Below are 18,668 nucleotides of genomic sequence, written 5' to 3' on the forward strand. Positions count from 1 at the left end.
TTTTTGCAGCTGAATTTTCACCAGATAAAAATTCAGTGTGAGGAATTCAATGTAAAAAAAAACATTCAGTGTTAAAAATTTGGTGTACAAAAAAACGAGACTGTTTTACTTCCATACAAGCAGGTTTTAGTTTTATGAACCATAAACATGAACCATGTCTAGATGTATTTGCAACAAACTAAAGAGGTAAGTGTAGTGACCATCTGTAGAAAACTCAAATTCAAAAATAAAAAATCTTAAGACTTCAAAGTGATGCCTTTTGTATCTATGCTTCTTTTTCTATGTCTGCTTCTGTCTCCTTGAACCCCAGTGGGCCTCAGCAGATGGCCGCTCACACCGAGCCTGGTTCTGCTGGAGGTTTCTTCCTGTTAAAAGGGAGTTTTTCCTCTCCACTGTCGCTACAAGCATGCTTAGTGTGAGGGATTGCTGAAGAGACAATGAGTCGATGCAATCAGCTGGTTTTCCTTAGATAGAAAACTTTGAATCAATCTGACTGGATGATCTGGAGAACTGGAAAGGGCCTTGAGGTGACATGATGTGAATTGGTGCTATAGAAATAAAATGAATAGAATTGTGGCCAACTGAACCACAACCAATGGGAAATCCTGCTACTAGAGGCTAGTAGAAGAATTTCATACAGATTTTGAGTCAGTGGTTCACATAACATAGATGCTATTGAGGAAAAAAATCTTTAAAAAATATGAAAAATACTTCCAATTAAATCAAAATGATGTGCCTCATCTATGTAAAAACAGAAAAGAAACCTTCAACATGTTTTTTGAGATGGGAAAGGTTCCGTGTTTCTTTATTTTGTTTTGAAGGCCCCGATGAGGAAACATTTCCTCTGTAATGGAGAAAACCTCAACTTCCCTTTTGTTTTGTTTTTAAACTGATAAACTGTTGCGTAGTTTTGAACTTGATCACTTTAGAACCTCATACCTCAGTGTGGGCTTTTGACCAAATCAGAAATAGAATAGTAAAGCGCTTTTAACCCTATAATGCCAAATGTATCATATTTGATACATACGGTTTCTGAAATGTTTTGCGTCTGACACCTTTTGCATAATTTAATGGTAATGCTCCAAATCCTATTGTACACAATCAGATATACCTGATAACAGCCAGTAGAAGACTACACAAAAAATAATCTTGACTTATCGCATAGTAATAAATTATTAATATCAAAAATGTATTTAGGTTTTTTCTTTTTACATATTTTGTTAAAAGGCCAAATAAGGAATTCAAACCAAAAAAAAAAATAATTTTCTTTTTTGTTTTGTTCTTGGATCTGGCTTTAAAGGGTTAACATGATATCTCTTGACTAGAGAGAAACTACATCATAATAATAGAAATCTCACTAAATGCTCAGATGGTCTCAAACTTGTGATGTTTCACTTTTTAACGGGGCCTTGCTGGGGCTCGGGCGCCCCTGGGGCCTCGGATCCCTGGGGCCCAGGGCCGGATTCACTTCAGGGTGGCCAGCTGCCGGAGGAGCCCGCGGACTCGTCCCCGCGGCTCCCCGGCATTGCGGTGGCTGGGGGGACACTCTCTGGGCTGTCTCTCCCCCCCCCTTGGTGGGGGTCTGATTTCCTGAGTTGGCCCCTCCTTGGTGCCCTCGCTCTTGGGGTCCCTTTGGGCACTGGACTCGGTGCTCTGCACTGCAAAAAATCTAAATCTTGACAAGTCATTTTTTCTTAAAATAAGTGCATTTTTTCTTGAATTGAGGAGATAAAAGAGACCTTTTGCCAATGGAACAAGACAATTTAGATTTAAAATAAGAAAACACTATTGCATTGTCTTATTTCAAGTGAATAGTATCTAATTATCTTATTTTAAGAGTAAAAATACTCATTCCATTGGCAAACTATCATTTACCTACTCAAATTAAGGGTAAATACACTTAATTTAAGAAATTTTTACTTATTTCTAGATCGTTTTTCCAGTGTGGGGGGGCGCCTCTTCGGCTCTCCGCAACCGCTATTGAGCATTTTCTCTATAGATAAACTTAACATGCACTAGTTCACCCTCACAAACAACTACAGGTGCTTGGCTCCAGGTACTCAGAGATTCACTTCCATACAGAAACCCCACATTCATATCTTCAGGTAACACAGAGTACATGTCAGACTTAATAATATTACTTTAGCGATAGTTTCAAGGTGTTGCTTTATTGTATATCTCGTACCGTGTCTTTCGGTTGTGCTGTTCTTTTTGCATCCCGTTGCAGGTGATGAAGCAGACTGAAAATGTTTTGTCATTGGGCCGGATTTATCAAGATCCAATTTTGCGTGCAGTAATTTGCGCTCGCAAACTGGAATTTTGCGCGAGGGGCTGAACCATGGTTTGCGGGTGATTTAACAAGAGTGATTGCGTAACTGGTGGCAGGCGCAAAACTGTTAGAGACGCCCTATTTAAATGATGGTTTTGCGCGTTTTGTGGTTTGTGGCGAGTTTGGACAGCAGAAAGCGCAAAAGGAAATTTGACCCTATGGAAATGGAGGTATTGGTGGATGAAGCCAACAAACATTTAAGTGAGCTACAGCAAAGAAGTGCGACTGTCACACAGAGGAACGCTATATGTGAACAAATCTGTAATAAAGTAAACGCTGTTGGTGAAACCTTGCGAACAGTGGATGAAGTAAAAAGAAGATACCAGGATATTAGAAGGCGAACCAGAGAAAAACTGGCATATAACAAAACATCTGCGAACAAAACAGGAGGGGGCACAGTAGATGAGATGCCTCTGACCAGCATTGAGGAACAAGTACAGCTGACGCTCTGTGAGGAGCAAATCACTGGAATTGCAGCTTCAAATTGGCAATGCTGGATAAACGATATGTTTTGATGATCGTTTCCTCGTTCATTCCAAAAATATTGACACGGAGTGAAAAAATGCGTTCTCTGCGTCTCCTTGCTTCATTTCCATGTCTCCTTCTTGCGACAATAACCGCTGCCATGTGTGCGCAATTACGCATACAGACCATTTGCACCTTCTTTTGAAACGTGTTAAATATAGAGTCAGATACCGTTAGCAAAATTGCTTTCAGGTTTGATAAATCACTTTGCGAGTGCTAAATTAATATATTTACATGTTCTCCTCCCACAAGGCGCACTTTTGCATGTAAACGCCCCATATTGCAGATTCATTGCAGAAAAAGTACTAAAAGGATAAGAGGCGCTATTTAGCACGTTTTAAAGACCAAATCCTTTTAGCACGCTGTTGATAGATCAGTTTGTACATTTTTTAGCGTGCGCAGTGAAATAGCTCACGTTTTTATACACGCAAACCTTTGATAGATCCGGCCCATTGTCTCCTTTCTATCTCCTCTTTCCTTCATCTTTTCTCTTCTTCTTCTGTTTTCTGCTATATTTACATTGCAGTGTCCATATAAACTGTAAAACTCCCTGCATAATTATAATAAAGCAATTTATATGCATGAAACAAGTGGAGCAATATGGCAATTGCCATATTGCTCCACTTGTGAAAGTAAAATCTGTTGGGCTTTTTTTGTCATCAAGACAATTATTCTTATTGCCACATCACCAGATAGGACACAATCTGTACTAACTGTACCCACTGATGGTTCTAGAACAAATTTGGGTGAGGATAGTTTTTTTTCCCCTCTGCTGCTTAAAGCTACAAGGTACGGAAGAGGATTAGGGCCACTGAAAAAAAAAACAAAGTTAACAGACTTTTTTTTATTTTATTTCAGTATAGTATGGGAAAAAAGTCAGAATTCTGAGAAAAAAGTCAGAATTCTGACTTTTTTCTCAGAATTCTGACTTTAATCTCAGAATTCTGAGATTAAATTCTGACTTCTTTTCTCAGATTTCTGACTTTAATCTCAGATTTCTGACTTTAATCTCAGATTTCTGACTTTAATCTCAGAATTCTGACTTTAATCTCAGAATTCTGACTTTTTTTCTCAGATTTCTGACTTTTTTTCTCAGATTTCTGACTTTAATCTCAGATTTCTGACTTTAATCTCAGAATTCTGACTTTTTTCCCCATGTTAAACTAAAATAAAATTTAAAAATCAGTTAACTTTCTTTTTTTTTTCAGTGGTCCTAATCCTCTTCCGTAACAAGGTGTCCTGCAGTCAAATAAAAAACACTAATTTTGAGCCGCTGCTATGAGTTCAGGACAAGCATCTCTTTCTGTTTTCCAGGTGTTCCGATGTTTGAACACTTGATCAGATTCACCATCCATTCCAACAAACCGCAGAATGGAACCAAAGAGGCATTTATTCTCTCTAAGTAGTTGGCTGTAAATCAAGGCAAAGCTAACTTAATTTGGCAGGGATGGAAAAGAATGTGAGAATGTCTTTGGAGGAGTTCACAGCTGCATGCCTTCAGGTCTGAGATTAAAGGAAAATAAACTGCTCTGATTGGCTGTTGTTCAGTGAAGGCTGAGAAGGAGAAATAAATGACGCAACACACTTTTGTTTTTTCTATCCCAATCTTTACTCAAATAGTTTAAGCTTACATTTTTTTTTTTAAGCGTTCTTCTGGGCGGACTCGGATCTAAAGACGACGGCAGGGTGAAGCTAAAACAAGCGTTGGGGGGGCCAGACTGTCCTACTTCTCATTCTCCTTTCTGCACGAGGAAAAATTAACATATCAGCTGAAATCTGATGCTCCACAGCCACGAGAAATCAAAACACAAACACCGGAGGGGCAAAAAAAATTAAAAATTAGTTTTAAAGGGGGACAGAAATGTATTAAAAGTTTCTAAACAAAAACTAAATAAGTGCTTTTGTTCGAAGAGGAGCTGGAGTCGAGTCTTCGTCGGCTTCGGGTTTCAGCACTGAGACAGAAAAGGCTAAAAAATTGAAAACCTATCAGCTTAATAAATATAAATACATCTGAAGGTCTCTTTAGCTCGTGAAAAGGATGTGACAAAAATAGCTCTCTTCTCAAATTTCGATGCATTTTGCATAAATAAAGTAACACTATTATTTACAGTATTTATAAAAACCCACGGGACAGAAACGAGAGTCGGCTTAGAAAAAACCTTCCTGAAGAACGACGCCGCGCCTAAACCGCATCCCGTTCGCTTTGTTTGATCAATCTAAGCATGGAGGAACTATCAGTCTGGGAAAAAAAATCCTTAATCTATAAAATCCTGCAGGGTGATCATTTCAAAAACCGTTGAAAAAGAGAAAAAATGCATGAATTAAACAAACAAAACATACTTAAAGGTGAATAATAAACAGCTGCGACGTCATTGGGAAAGCTGCACGCGGCGGTGAGCTAACCCACCTGTTGCTGACATTTAGGATTAATGGCTTCCTCCTGAGAAAACAGAAAAATAAGAGCGGACAGCAGAGTGATGGATTAAAGCACGAGTCACTGAGTCCCAGCCGTAGTTTATAAATATGAAGCCTGAGAGGCTTTGGAAGAAGAGGAGGAGGAGGAGGAGCGGCTGTTTGCTAATGAAACGCAGGACATGAAGGCTTTAACGTTTCCATAGTGATGGAAGGAGTCACTCCATGATGGCTCTGTAGATGACCGGCTCTATGTAGTCCTCTCTGTAGCGCGAGTTGATGACTCGCTGACGCTTGGAGTTCTGTTTGACGTTGCTCTGCGTGAACAGCTCGAAGCGCATGTCCGAGGCTACGGACTGCAGACAGGAGAGAGGCGATGAGCGAAAACAGAACGCAGGAACACAAACCGAAGAAAAACTCCAGCTCACCATGCGTGACTTGACTCGTTTGGGTAAATCCTCGTCCGGGGTGTAGATGTCTTCCCTCTTCGCTGTGATTTGGGATCCGTCCTCGAACTCCACCTGAAACACGCACTCAGTAGGGTGAGTAAAAGTCAACAAGATGCTGAGAGAATTTAGACAAACAGTGGCGGGTTTACCATATACATGGGGACAGAGTGCGACGCTACGAACTTGGCTCCGTATAAAAGGCCGTCTGTCCAGCGCACCTGGACGTGCTGACCTTCAGACGGGGGGCCGAGGCGGACGCAGTCCTGGCTCTGCAAACACACACAACCAAAACGCTAACTTTCAACCAGGGCAGAGGGATATTTACCATCAGGCAATACTAGGCAGCTGCCTAAAACTCTGTTTACATGTATAGTTAATAAAACTTTTCCTTATTTCTGCACATTAATGATGTTTTTGATAAAAATCCTTTGGCTAAAATGCCATCAGCACGCTGATAATATTAAGTGTGTCAAGAAAAGGGAGAAGAGAGGAACAAAACCTAGAACAGATAATGAATGTCTATTCTATTAACATTTCTCTATCTGTAGAATGGGGCTGTTTATGTGTTGTCTTCTTAATTCAGAGGGTCCCCTGCCTGTCTTTGCCTAGGGCCCCACATTTCCTAAATCCGCCCCTGACCCAGGGGTAGGCTTGTCCCGATCCGATCCACGTATCGGATTGGACGCCGATATTGGCAAAAAAATGCGTAATGGCAAAGCATGTAAAAATGCCGATCCAGTTTGAAAAAAAAAAATCCGGTCCGTATTTTCCAGTTTCGCTGATTGAAACGATCCATTCCACTATTTTGCGCCAGTGTTCCCCGAATCCGGTTCGTATTTTCCAGAACACCTTCAAAACACCCACAGGTCTTTTTGGGTCTGTCTCGTGGCCTAACCATTAAAACAGGTGAATTGGAAGATAGCGGGGAAAATGTCAGCCGTGTGGGATTATTTTATCCTGCACGATGTGTAGATGGAGACTAGGTGTGGAGGAGATTGGGGAGTATAAGGCATTTTTGTGTAATAGTTCACTATTATTTGCACTGATTTTTTTTTAAGCAGTGTCTTTTTTCAAGAGTAGAGTCCTGATTCTAAGTTAACAGAATATTTTCCACTCTTGTCTGTTTTGCATTTTTATTAAAACTTATAGTAATATAGCACCTTTAACCGTTTACGGTTTTACTGTTCACTGTGCAATTTCAGATTGCTATTCATAATTTTGTCCAGTTTGTGTTTATCTCTTAATAAACAGGTAAGTTTGTTGTTACCAATCATTGTGTTTTATTCAATCTCACCTAATTCAGCTGGCTAGATGTTATCAAGAGTACTAAAACCCTTTTCAACATGAGTCTTACAACTAAGGCTACATACTTTAACTTAAACTTAAATACATGCTCGGATAGGCTGATATCGGCCAGTATGGGTATCGGATCGGAAGTGCAAAAACCTGGATAGGGACATCTCTACCCAGGGGAGATACTTTTTAACCTTTTGAAGTGAACAACTTAATTAATTAGTTAGTTAGTTAGTAGAGATAGAAAGATAGAAAGAGAATAATAGACTGGGCTATCTTTGTATGGGAGAGAAATATGTGAGTGCCTCAGTGAGTGACTTGGTGGGTGAGTTATATTAGTGAATGATGGAGTGAGTGAAAGAGATATAAAAATAAGAGACACAAAATTGACAGAGTAATTGAGTTGTTAGTGAGTAAATTAGTTAGTGACTTGGTGAGTTAAGTTAGTCGGTGTTTTAGTGAGAGAGTTAGGTAAGTGAGTGACTTAGTGGTTGAGTTACAATAGTGAATGAGTGAGTGAAATATGTGAGTGAGTCAGTTAGTAATTGGAGTAAACGAGTAAATATAAGTCTTCCAATCCAGTCTGGCTACACATTTTTTTTTTTGCGCTGTGTAAATTGTGGATTTCTAAGTATTGTGAGTCTTAAAGGTACACTATGCAACCGGTGTTGATTTTCCAGCGAGGCTCCCCCCAGAGGGCGAAAGTAAAAGTGCACTGTCGTAAATATGCTCAGCTGTTCTCCTGGTTTCTCCGTCAAGCCAGGCGCGGTTGTTTTGAGCTTAGCAGACAGGCGAACGCAACGAATCACCATGTCTACTGCGGTAAGTGACTATTTTGTTCCGATTTTCGAGTTTGAAAATTCTCGCTGGTTCCGCCATGATAACTGCACAAATATCGCCACTGCGCTAACAACGAGCATGCCTTTCACTGGGGGCATGTAGCAGTTCTCGCCATAAAGCACGACCGACTCTCGCGATGCACAAGACTTCTGAGCCTGTGGGTGCGGGCCGAGGGCTCCTGCAATTGCAAGTACGGTATTTTCCCCACAGACCACCAGGGCGGCCGAGAAAACCTTTGTTCGACCTGAAATGACTCATTTAATCATCCAAAACGTTATGGAACACATTAATTAACTGATAAATGTTGCATAGTGTGCCTTTAAATCTGCTGGATGTTAAAATCAAAACAAGAAACAAGCATCCAAAGAAGTAAGTGAGCTCTGATCATTTCTGACTCATCAAGTAGCTCCAGTACCAACCTCTATGTCTTCTGGGAAGAGGTTGTCGCTGTATGAGCCGTCGTCGAACACCACCTCGTAGAACGTAGCCGTGGTCAGCTCCACTACTTCGCTGTGGTAGTAACGGCCATTTTTATGTTTACAGATCACCTTCTGGCCCTCGGCGAGGTCCCTCAGGGAGTCTTTGTTGCGCTGGAAGAGAAGTCATCCATCCACTGAGTTACCAGCCAATAGAAAGAAAGCAGAGTGGCAGTAGAGAAAGAAACAATCTAGATCTATAGAACCAGACTTTAGAGAGTTTCTCAGAAGACAAGGCTGGTCGTTATGAAAGAAAACTTAGAATCTGAAGCCTGACACCATCATGTAGAGGCAATGGCAAACACGTCAAATAAACTTCTTTTATGAATCGGTTCCTAAATCATTAGTTTCTTCAATTTTAAATTACAAACCAACAATAAAAAAAATAGACGATCTTTTATTTCCGACTGAATGAACTAAATAAGCTGTCCTAGTAATTGTCAATCATTCTGGTGATTTGTTTATGTAAGGTCGTCCTACGTGCTAACCCCCGCTAGCGATCTCTTTCTGCGCACTTTTAGACGTATATCTGTGGTGAGCTACGGTTTCAGACGGTCGTTGAACCTCACTTTTCTCACCGCGGTTCTTTGAAAATGGCCGACGGTAGTAAGAGACAAAGTGTCTATGAGGTGTATAAGAAGAAAAACCCTCAGAAGAGGCAGATATATCCCAGAATGCTTTTCTCTCCTTGCAAAGCAATATGTGATTTGCTGTCACAGCGGCCTGTTGCACAGGAGAAATGGGTTGTGCATGTCTTTCAGTCATCAATGCACATATTCAGCGACACACAGGAGCTCTTTCAAGCTGGGCACCGTTTCATTCACAACACCTGTCCCATCAACCAGGAATCAGAAATACTTTAATAATCCCAGAGAGAAACTACTTTAGTTACATTACTCCATCTGTAATAGAGTGACTATAGGACCAGTTTGATAGAACACTATTTCATACAATATATATAATAAGGGGGTCCCCGCTCCATCTCACCATCAGTTTGGGGTCCTTTGCCTGGAAAACGTTGAAGACACCTGGTATAAACAGTTCATGGCGGGCTGTTTAACAAATTGACCTTCCTTAGGCCACATTTAATCGTAGTTTGTGACTATTATGGGTATTGCTATGATTTACAACTATATATATATGTTAGGGATGGAACGGTTTATGAAAACCGTCCGAACCGTTCGGTTCGACTGTCTCGGTTTGGTTCGCGTGTGTTGCGTTCGGTTCATGCGCTGCTCCTTTTTCTCATAGGCGAAGCGTTTACACTCCAGAGCAGAAGGTGGCGGTACTGCGACCAAAGCCAACCACCAGTAGTAAACAAGAAGAAGAAGAAGAAGAAGAAAGCAGCATAGCCGGGTTCATGCTAGCAGGTAGCAGAAAAAAATCAGTTGTTGTGGAGAATTGTGTGGGTATGGCGAGTGGGAAAGAACAGGAGTTGGAAGACGCGCCAGCAGCACTTTATTGGTCTGCTGTATGGGACCACTTTGCATTTAGAGTGACCTACGATGACGGCGGAAAGAAAGTTGTGGATAAAAGTGCAACAGTGTGAAAGCATTGTGCAACACGTCTTGTTTATGCTAACAGCAACATGACCAACATGTCAGGCTAACAATCAACATATACCGAACCGAAAACCGTGACCATGAAACCGTGAACCGAACCGTGGATTTTGTGAACCGTTCCACTCCTAATATATATCTGCACACTTTCTAAGCTGCAGGCTGCTTGTGCCTCATAAAACTACCATCATCTCAGAGTGCTGGTGGAGATTCTCGGTCATCCAGGTCATAGTCATTCAAAAAACAAAAAAAAACTATCCACTGGACTTTGTTTCCAAGTTTGAAGACGTTTCTCTTCCTCTTCAGGAAGCTTTTTCAATCCAAAATGTCAGAAATAGCGTTGTTTTCAAGGTTTTATACAACAGACTAGGGTTGTCGCGATACTAAACTTTTCAACTCGATACCGATACTAAGTAAAATATTCGATACTCGATGTCATTTTCGATACCACAAGGATAAAAATAAAGACTCTAAAATTCAACAGAAGTTTTTCATTAAAAAACAAAATTAAATAAGTAGATAAACAAATACAATAAACAATATTTTGAAGTTGTATGCTGTGCACAATATTAAGCAAGCTTGATAAAAAACTTACAAAATTAAAATTAAGTGTTCCTTCCTTGGCTATGCTTTACACACATAACAATGACGTTAGCCAAACCAGTTAAAAAACAAAAATAATTCTCAGCAGCTGCACCTGTTACAGAAAAAAGTCTGAAACCGAAATGTGCACAGAATTATTCAATCACACAGTGTTCTGAAAGTACATTTTCCTCTAATCTGTGCATAAGAAGAATGACTGTTTAGGTGCCACTGGTGGTAGCGCTGTCTTGATACTTTTGAAAATGAGTATTGTATCCGGATACAACTTTTCAGTATCGATACTTTTTTAAATATCGATACTTTTGACAACCCTACAACAGACATAGACAGGTATGGGGCATTGCAGGCTAACAAAGAAACCAATCAACCTCCATTCCAAAGGGGTGGACCCGTTCATCCGTTTTAATGTTCATGTTTTCTAAACAAATTCAAGGCTTTGTTGGGCTGCTGTATAAAGCCTGGAACTCATTGCTATTTGTATGTTCTCCCTGCTGCCCTCAGGGAGGAGGCTTCACAGCATTCAATGCATGACCGGTAGGTTCTGCAATCGCAAATCTTCAAATCTCTTTAAAGGTAAAGTCCGGTCATATTCAGAATTCAAACTTCTGAAAGTTCTTTAAATATGAAATGATTCCATCCTGTTCAATAAATGATCAGTGTTTTTAATTCAGAGTAATTTTCATGTAGGCATCCATGTTTGTCAAAGAACACTACTGCCACCTACTGGTTAGTGACGTCACGGTGCGGTATCGGCTGTTGATCAAGTCCCAGTGCTGTATCTGGTGTTTGTCACAACGCGCTATTATCCAAGTCATCTTGAAAACATTCTTCTTCCAAATGTTGGCTACATATTACGGGTTTTTTCTCTGGCCAGAAGTTCGACGGCAAATCCTCCCTCTTCAAGTTGGCGATCCAACGACCAACCAGTCCATGGAGGATCAGGAATCAGAAAGGTGGAATAACTCTTTTTTCTCTTTTACCCGATATATTCCAGCATCCAGCTGCCATGCACGTGGGCATTGTCAGTTTCACTATAGCTCTGGTGAATTTCAATGGTGAAGTCCTCTGGAAATCTTCAATAATTGTTGTTGATTGCAGATGTGTCTAGTAGTTCCCATTGATTTAGCTTGTAAAGCGGGGAGAATGGCGCTAGGCTTACCGCACCGTGACGTCACTGCTGGAAGATGGCAGGAGGGAGGGGCTATTATATTTGGGCAAAAATGGCCGCTCCCAGACTCAGTGATTGCAATGGAAATCTGTGTTGTTGTTTTGTTACCGATTAACGCTAATTTCATTACATCATTCCTTGCTAATCAGACTTTACCTTTAAATAGAATTCAACTTAGTGTTTCTACTGCATTTTGCACCGTATCTATTTTCTGAACTGCTCTGAACTTTACACATCAATGCCCTTTTGCATCATGTCACTACATTTTCATCAATGCTGCACTTTATAAAAGGAAATGTTGATTTTACTGCGAAGCTGTTGCTCCTTTACGGCCAGAAAGCTGTCTGTAACGAACTGTCGTTTGGTAAACACTCGGTGTATACCAAATGACAATAAAGTTTGTCAGTTCAGCAGTATCGGGTGGAGGATGGCCCAGAGAGGGGAGGAACACGATGGGCACTAAACACTGAGGCTGCGGCAGCATCTTGATGATGAATCATGGTTTGGTAGGAGTGCTGCAGCAAACAAGAATGCAGCTAAAATGCTAAGGCTGCTTTAATTACTGCCTCCTTTTCTGACCCACACAGCGAGAGGCAGGGAGCTGCTGCTTTGAAGGGCGCCTCCCTAAACATTCCAGGAACAGAACTGAAACAATTTTAGAAAATCTGTTTTATCCTCATTTATGTTGTCCTGCAGCTTCAGCCCTGCAGCCGAATAAAACGAGATAAAAACCAAGGACTTGGTCATTGATCCTGCTTTCAATCGCAGTAAAGCGCCGCTGTAACGGAGCTGCAAACGCTCACAGTTGGGAAAGGTGAACTCTGGGCAGAAGGTGAAGGTTTGCACAGGGAGGCCTCTGAACCTCTTGTTACTGAGTGGAGGCTCCGTTAACCAAAGGAGGGAAAAATAAAAGTCTGAAAAGTTCATTTTGGGGAAAAATCTGATTTTTAATTTTTTTTTAACTAGTTCAGGGATCTAATTTAAACAGCTTGGGTACTTCCATTTCAACTCGAAGGCCGTGATCATCCCCTAGAATAACTGACCAATGCGTACAGGTCCTGTTTGGAGATGAGGAAAAGAGCGACGCAGACGGTGAGGGTGGGAAACTGAAGCGACGCAGATTCCTCTCAGATATTCAATTTCACTCAACATCAAACTTGAATCATAGGTTGTCTTAAGTATTAAAAATCACCAGAACCACACAACACCTCTCTGACATAAAAAACAACCCTATAAGGTGGATTAAATCTTAAATCAAAGTCATCGTCAGATGTTCAATCATCAATGACCCCAACCGGACTGTTCTCCCTGCTGCCCTCTGGGAAGAGGCTACGCAGCATCCAATGAGGGAAGCAGCAGACTCTGCAACAGCTTCTACCCCCCCCCCCCCCCATCATCAGACAACCGAATGTTGACCAACCTCTAAATCGCGTCACAGACTCTTCATCGCACTGATAACACCAAAGCAAAAATACTACATATTTGGCTAAAAATAGAGTTAATGCTCTGAACTTCCACATCAATGCGCTTTTAGCCTCATGTTTTTTCTCCCACTTTACATTTAATCATTGCTGCACTTTATGGAATGGAAATGTTCATTTACTGTTTGAAAAGCTGTAATAAACTAATTGTTTTCTATACACTCTGTGTATACAATATAACAATAAAAGTTGTTTAAGTCCAAGTCATATTAATGTATTTTCTTACCATCATATTTCTCTCCCCGATGGTCCCCAGGGTGATATAAAGCACAGATTAAAGCAAAAGTTCGGTCATATTCAGAATTCAAACTTCTGAAAGTTCTTTAAATATGAAGTTATTCCATCCTGTTCAATAAATGATCAGTGTTTTTAATTAAGGGTAATTTTCATGTGAATGTGCTTTACTGGTAGCCTCATGAGACCATCCTGATCTCGCGAGCTTTCAAGGTTTCACTCACTAATCAGTCTGGAGACTCACAGTTGAAGAAAATCTGGAGCCGTTCACCAAACAAACGTCCAATCAGCGTTGGCTTTGAGGCGGGTTGAGGTGTGACGCAAAGAGAAGTGCGACAGTTCAGTCTAAAGAACATGGCGGCTTCAGCCGATGAAACTAGCGTTAGCGTGGCTATCGAGCAAGTTTTATCGGAATTACAGAGTATTTCTTCACTGAAAGAAGAGCAAAACACTGCTCTGGAGGCTTTATCAGAGGAAAAGATGTTTTTGCTCTTCTCCCGACTGGTTTCAGCAAGAGTAGCCTGCTTGTGGTTGTGTTTTCGTCGTCACTCTGTTAGTACGTCATATGCTTCGTTGATCTAATTGGTTTATTTGGCCCGTCTATCACCAACATAGGCCAATCAGCTAACCAGTATTTTCGCCCCTTCCCAAAATTACTTCAACGGAAGGTTTCCAGATGGATATGCGGAGCAAATCCAGCAAATCCATCTGGCGGAGTCAGGTTACTTTACTGGAGGCATCCATGTTTGTCAAAGAACACTACTGCCACCTACTGGTTTGTGACGTCACGGTGCGGTATCGGCTGTTGATCAAGTCCCAGTGCTGTATCTGGTGTTTGTCATAACGCGCTATTATCCAAGTCATCTTGAAAACATTCTTCTTCCAAATGTTGGCTACATATTACGGGTTTTTTCTCTGGCCAGAAGTTCGATGGCAAATCCTCCCTCTTCAAGTTGGCGATCCAACGACCAACCCGTCCGTGGAGGATCAGGAATCAGAAAGGTGGAATAACTCTTTTTTTTTCACTTTTACCCGATGTATTCCAGCATCCAGCTGCCATGCACGTGGGCATTGTCAGTTTCACTATAGCTCTGGTGAATTTCAATGGTGAAGTCCTCTGGAAATCTTCAATAATTGTTGTTGATTGCAGATGTGTCTAGTAGTTCCCATTGATTTAGCTTGCAAAGCGGGGAGAATGGCGCTAGGCTTACCGCACCGTGACGTCACTGCTGGAAGATGGCAGGAAGGAGGGGTTACTATATTTGGGCAAAAATTTGATCACCCAGTGATCACGATGAAAACTATTGCTTGTATTTTTTTTTACTGCTTTTGTATTTTTTCTTCCTGACTGGACTTTTCCTTTAACACAAATGATGACAATAGCTCCCGTTCCATTCCAAATGAGCGCAAAACAATGTTAATATTCTGCTAATTAAAAAAAAAAAGCAGTATTTTCATCAAGTAACAAAAATATAATCAAAATACACGTAAATATATTGTTCATGTCATAAATCCCAAAACATCAGCAGCCGATGTAAACGGAGATCTAATGCTCATATAAGGTAAGAATTTTATGAATTTTTTTTTTGTTTTTTTAGAAATAGAAGTGTTTTTAATTAGGTCATTAATTTCCTTAATTACAATTTGATGTTTTAAGGAAACGCAGGTTCTGTGAACATGTGGCTAATGCTGTGGGATGGGTGCGCTGGCACGGCTTGAAGAGACGGCGTTTCCAGTTGTCAATACATTTCCAAGCCCAGGATGGTGACCGGCCTATTGCCTGCAGGATTTAGACGTTTCAACAGTCAAACCCTGATGATATAGAAGAGCATTCTCCAGCCTGATGATCAGCCTCCAACTGCGATCAGCTGTGCTGCATCAGGGAAACATCTAAACGCTGCAGGGCGCCAGCCTGACCGACTTTGACCAGCCCTGCTGTGAGCAGGTGCAGCCGGGATCCAATAAGGACAACTTTGTGCTGCTGAGTTTTATAAATATGGACGTGTTTTAGTGTTTGTTCACTTTTAGAAATCACCGTAGACCCCCTTGTTTCTTTTATCCACCCTTCAGATTGTTTTGAACTCGACTTTTTCTGAGCACACAGTAGAGGCAGACGGATACATGGGAACGCCGCTTTTTTTTCTCAGCTGATACTAGCATTTGTTTTTTTACTTCATGTAACTTTCCCCTTAGGGGGCAGCAGAGCTCTTTAGGACCCCAAAAATAGGAAAGCCCTGGAAATAACCCCTTACCGGTCCACTCCAAGCCCCACCCCTTTCTCCCAACCCAGAAACACTGTTCTAGTTTTCTATTAACTAATATCAACCTCATTTTGTGAAATTCTCGCCTATTTTGCATACCCAAATGGAACAGCAAATAACTAAGGAACTGTAAGCCAAAATTACATGCATAATAAATTATTTGAAAGCTAATACCCTCTAGTTTGGGTTAGTAGAACACTGACCAACCTGCATCAGTTCAAACATGACTAAAAGTAGTTTTTTTTATTCTCGGAAATGATAGGTCTTTTTTGAACAGCAGTAATAAAGACATTCCTGAGAAAAAGGCAGGTTTTATTGTATTACATTTGTTCTACATCATGTTAACCATAAATTAGGGGTGCACCGATTGCAGTTTTCTGGCCGATTTCCGATCACCGATCATTAAAAAGTCTGACCTGCCAATTCCGATTTTGGTTGATACCGATTTTATTATTGTGTTACAAGATCGCAATTCACTTTCAATGTTACAATCTTTTCTTGAAAAACATGCCCTTGAACATTAGCCTTGAACCATTATAAGCTTGTTTTAACTGCCCATGAGGTAGAGCCTTGACATAGAAATGAATTAAATAATAAATATTAATTAAATAAAACAAACTTAAGACTACAACATTGGTCTTTTGATTTTTTACATTTCAAAAAACAAAACTTCAACAAAAGATCAGAAAAAATATGGAATAGCAACTGATCTTAAGACACCCGCGGAGGTAAATAGATCGGTGGTTAAGATCGGTTTCATATGTAAATATCGGCCGATCACCAATCACCCTAAATTAAGGAAATCGGGGCCGATCGATCGGCCGGCCGATTTATCGGTGCAGCCCTACAATAAATGCAGAAAACTTCAGACCTCTATCTACAACAGTTCCAGAGCTGTGGGGTTTGGAACTTTTGGTGTCGGATTGGAGCGGCACTCAATGGCTCCACCTGCTGGTGTCTGTGTTTCTCTCTAACACAAGACTGTAATGCGGTACCCGTTTGGGCTCGTTCCAAACCTTATTTCGTTGGCTACAAAGCCCAACACCCCTCCTGGTCTAAACCAATAACAGCAGAAAATTATAACGTGTAAAATCGCGCATCACTGTCTGACATGAAGTGAACCGGAAGTGAGATTTCGGGGACTATATCTCGCTCAAATCGCGTCATAAAAATATGCAGACAGTCGTGTTTTGTAGATACGTAGACGATGTAAAGAACCATACCAAACATCGTGGGCTAACAACTAGGGCTGTAAATAATAATTGATTTGTATCGATGCATCGATCCAACAGCCGACAATCCGATGCATCGATACGTCCGCAAGAGAATCGATTCATGTTTTTTTTTCCTCCGGTCTATTTTCATCCATTTGCTCCTGGGCGTAATTCTCCTCCCGTGCTGCGGTGGCGCTAAACCTATTTCGCCCTCCTACCTCGCTTCCTGGTTATACTCTTACAGCAGTGTGTTGCAGTGAGCTTGACACAGACATTTTTGATTTATGCTCAATATTAAAGCGTGGTCTGTGCTACACGCTGTGGGTCTAGATACGGCCGAGGCAGCGAGGAAGTGGGGGCGAGTTTAGTCCGACGACGGAGGGACATGAGGGCCAAAAAGAGCAGAGATCCAGGTAGAAAAAGGCTCCCAGCGTTCTCACGCACCTCGCTCTTCTAGCGGGTCAAACTTCACGAGTTGTTTTCCGCAATTTCGGTCATAAAAACAAAACAAGCCGGCCTCCTGTCTGCGGCACTGTCTGCGGTCAGCTACAATCTGGGAGAGGAGCAGCGGAGCATCTGTGGAGGGGGCGGAGTCTGGAGCCGAGGTATTGCATTGCACTCATTGCACTGATTCTGTGCAGTATTTTTTAAAGCAACTTTTCTACAACGATATTACAGCTTTCATTGATTTATTTCAAATTTGAAAGATTTTCTAGCCTGTAAGGTAAAAAAAAAAAAAATGAACCAATTAATCAAATCGAATCGTGGTGTATTCATGAGTATCGAAAATAATCAAATCGTTGGGTCAGGAACTTAATACTGAATCGAATCGCTATGATGGATGTGATTTACACCCCTACTAACAACCGAGAAGTAAATATAAGCAAGATGTTGAGAATAAGCTATGACCAGCTAACCTTTCTGATGTCAACAATCGGACGTTATGGCGATTTTCTCATCATGGAATATTATATCACTAATATGCTGGATTAAGAGTGGAGTATAGACAATTGAAGACTGGATTTATAAAATGGTTGCTTTGTTTACATTGTTTACATTTTGACATGCTGCCATATCTGTGTTATTTGTAGTTTGCTGCTCACTGTGTCCATAAAATGATCGAAGTGGTTGAATTATGGAGAATCTAAGCTTTCCAATGATGTCTAACTTGTTCATAGTGGAAAATATTTTACCGGTGGAATTTTATGCATGCTGAGTTCTTACCTCACTTAATGTCCACCGGTGGTTTTATTTAGGTTAGTAACTATATAGTTTTATTCATTTACAACACTAACAGTCTGGAGAGGCACATTCCTGGCTTTTCTAGTTGCTTTTTTGTCATTTAATAATTAATAAATATGTAAAAATATATGAAACCATTACCATCACAGTTTGACGAGATGTATTGCTTTTTATCTACGAGATTTGATTTAAGCTATCTGGCCACCTTTTCATCTACCCAGCATGCATTGCACGGCTGAAAAAAATGGCGACCTTCAGAATTTTTTGAAATTAGACCTCCTGGTTTCTCTTATCGAGCCTTCAGGTTTTTCTGAACTAAACCTTTTCTGTTTAAAGTATAGAAGCAGACAGATACTTGGGCAAGCTGTTTTCTCAGCCGATACTAGCATTTTTTTCTGATGTTAGCATAGATGCACGCACTCTGATACATTAGCGTGTTCAGCGCATAATTTGCCATCCACTGTGAATAAAGTGATCTGTTAATAACTCACTATGTTTGTGTTTTAACTGAGCTTTCCATAAAATGTGTCTTATTTTTTTTATCATTGTGCACAGACGTAAGCTTGCTGACGACTGCAGGTA

General features: G+C 40.8%; 1 protein-coding gene across 1 annotated transcript in view; it reads right to left on the reverse strand.

Annotated features, from left to right (window-relative positions):
* Positions 1–4,439: 4,439 nt before the first annotated feature.
* Positions 4,440–18,668, reverse strand: part of kdm4ab (lysine (K)-specific demethylase 4A, genome duplicate b) — a 57,742-nt gene continuing 43,513 nt past the window's right edge. The window contains 4 exon segments of the mRNA XM_038269947.1: positions 4,440–5,622; positions 5,695–5,787; positions 5,865–5,984; positions 8,268–8,438. Coding sequence (XP_038125875.1) covers positions 5,485–5,622; positions 5,695–5,787; positions 5,865–5,984; positions 8,268–8,438 — 522 coding nt within the window. The 3' untranslated portion in view covers positions 4,440–5,484.

The sequence above is a fragment of the Cyprinodon tularosa genome, unplaced genomic scaffold, assembly GCF_016077235.1.
Source record: "Cyprinodon tularosa strain WSP-4 unplaced genomic scaffold, ASM1607723v1 ctg744, whole genome shotgun sequence".
Lineage (NCBI taxonomy): Eukaryota > Metazoa > Chordata > Actinopteri > Cyprinodontiformes > Cyprinodontidae > Cyprinodon > Cyprinodon tularosa.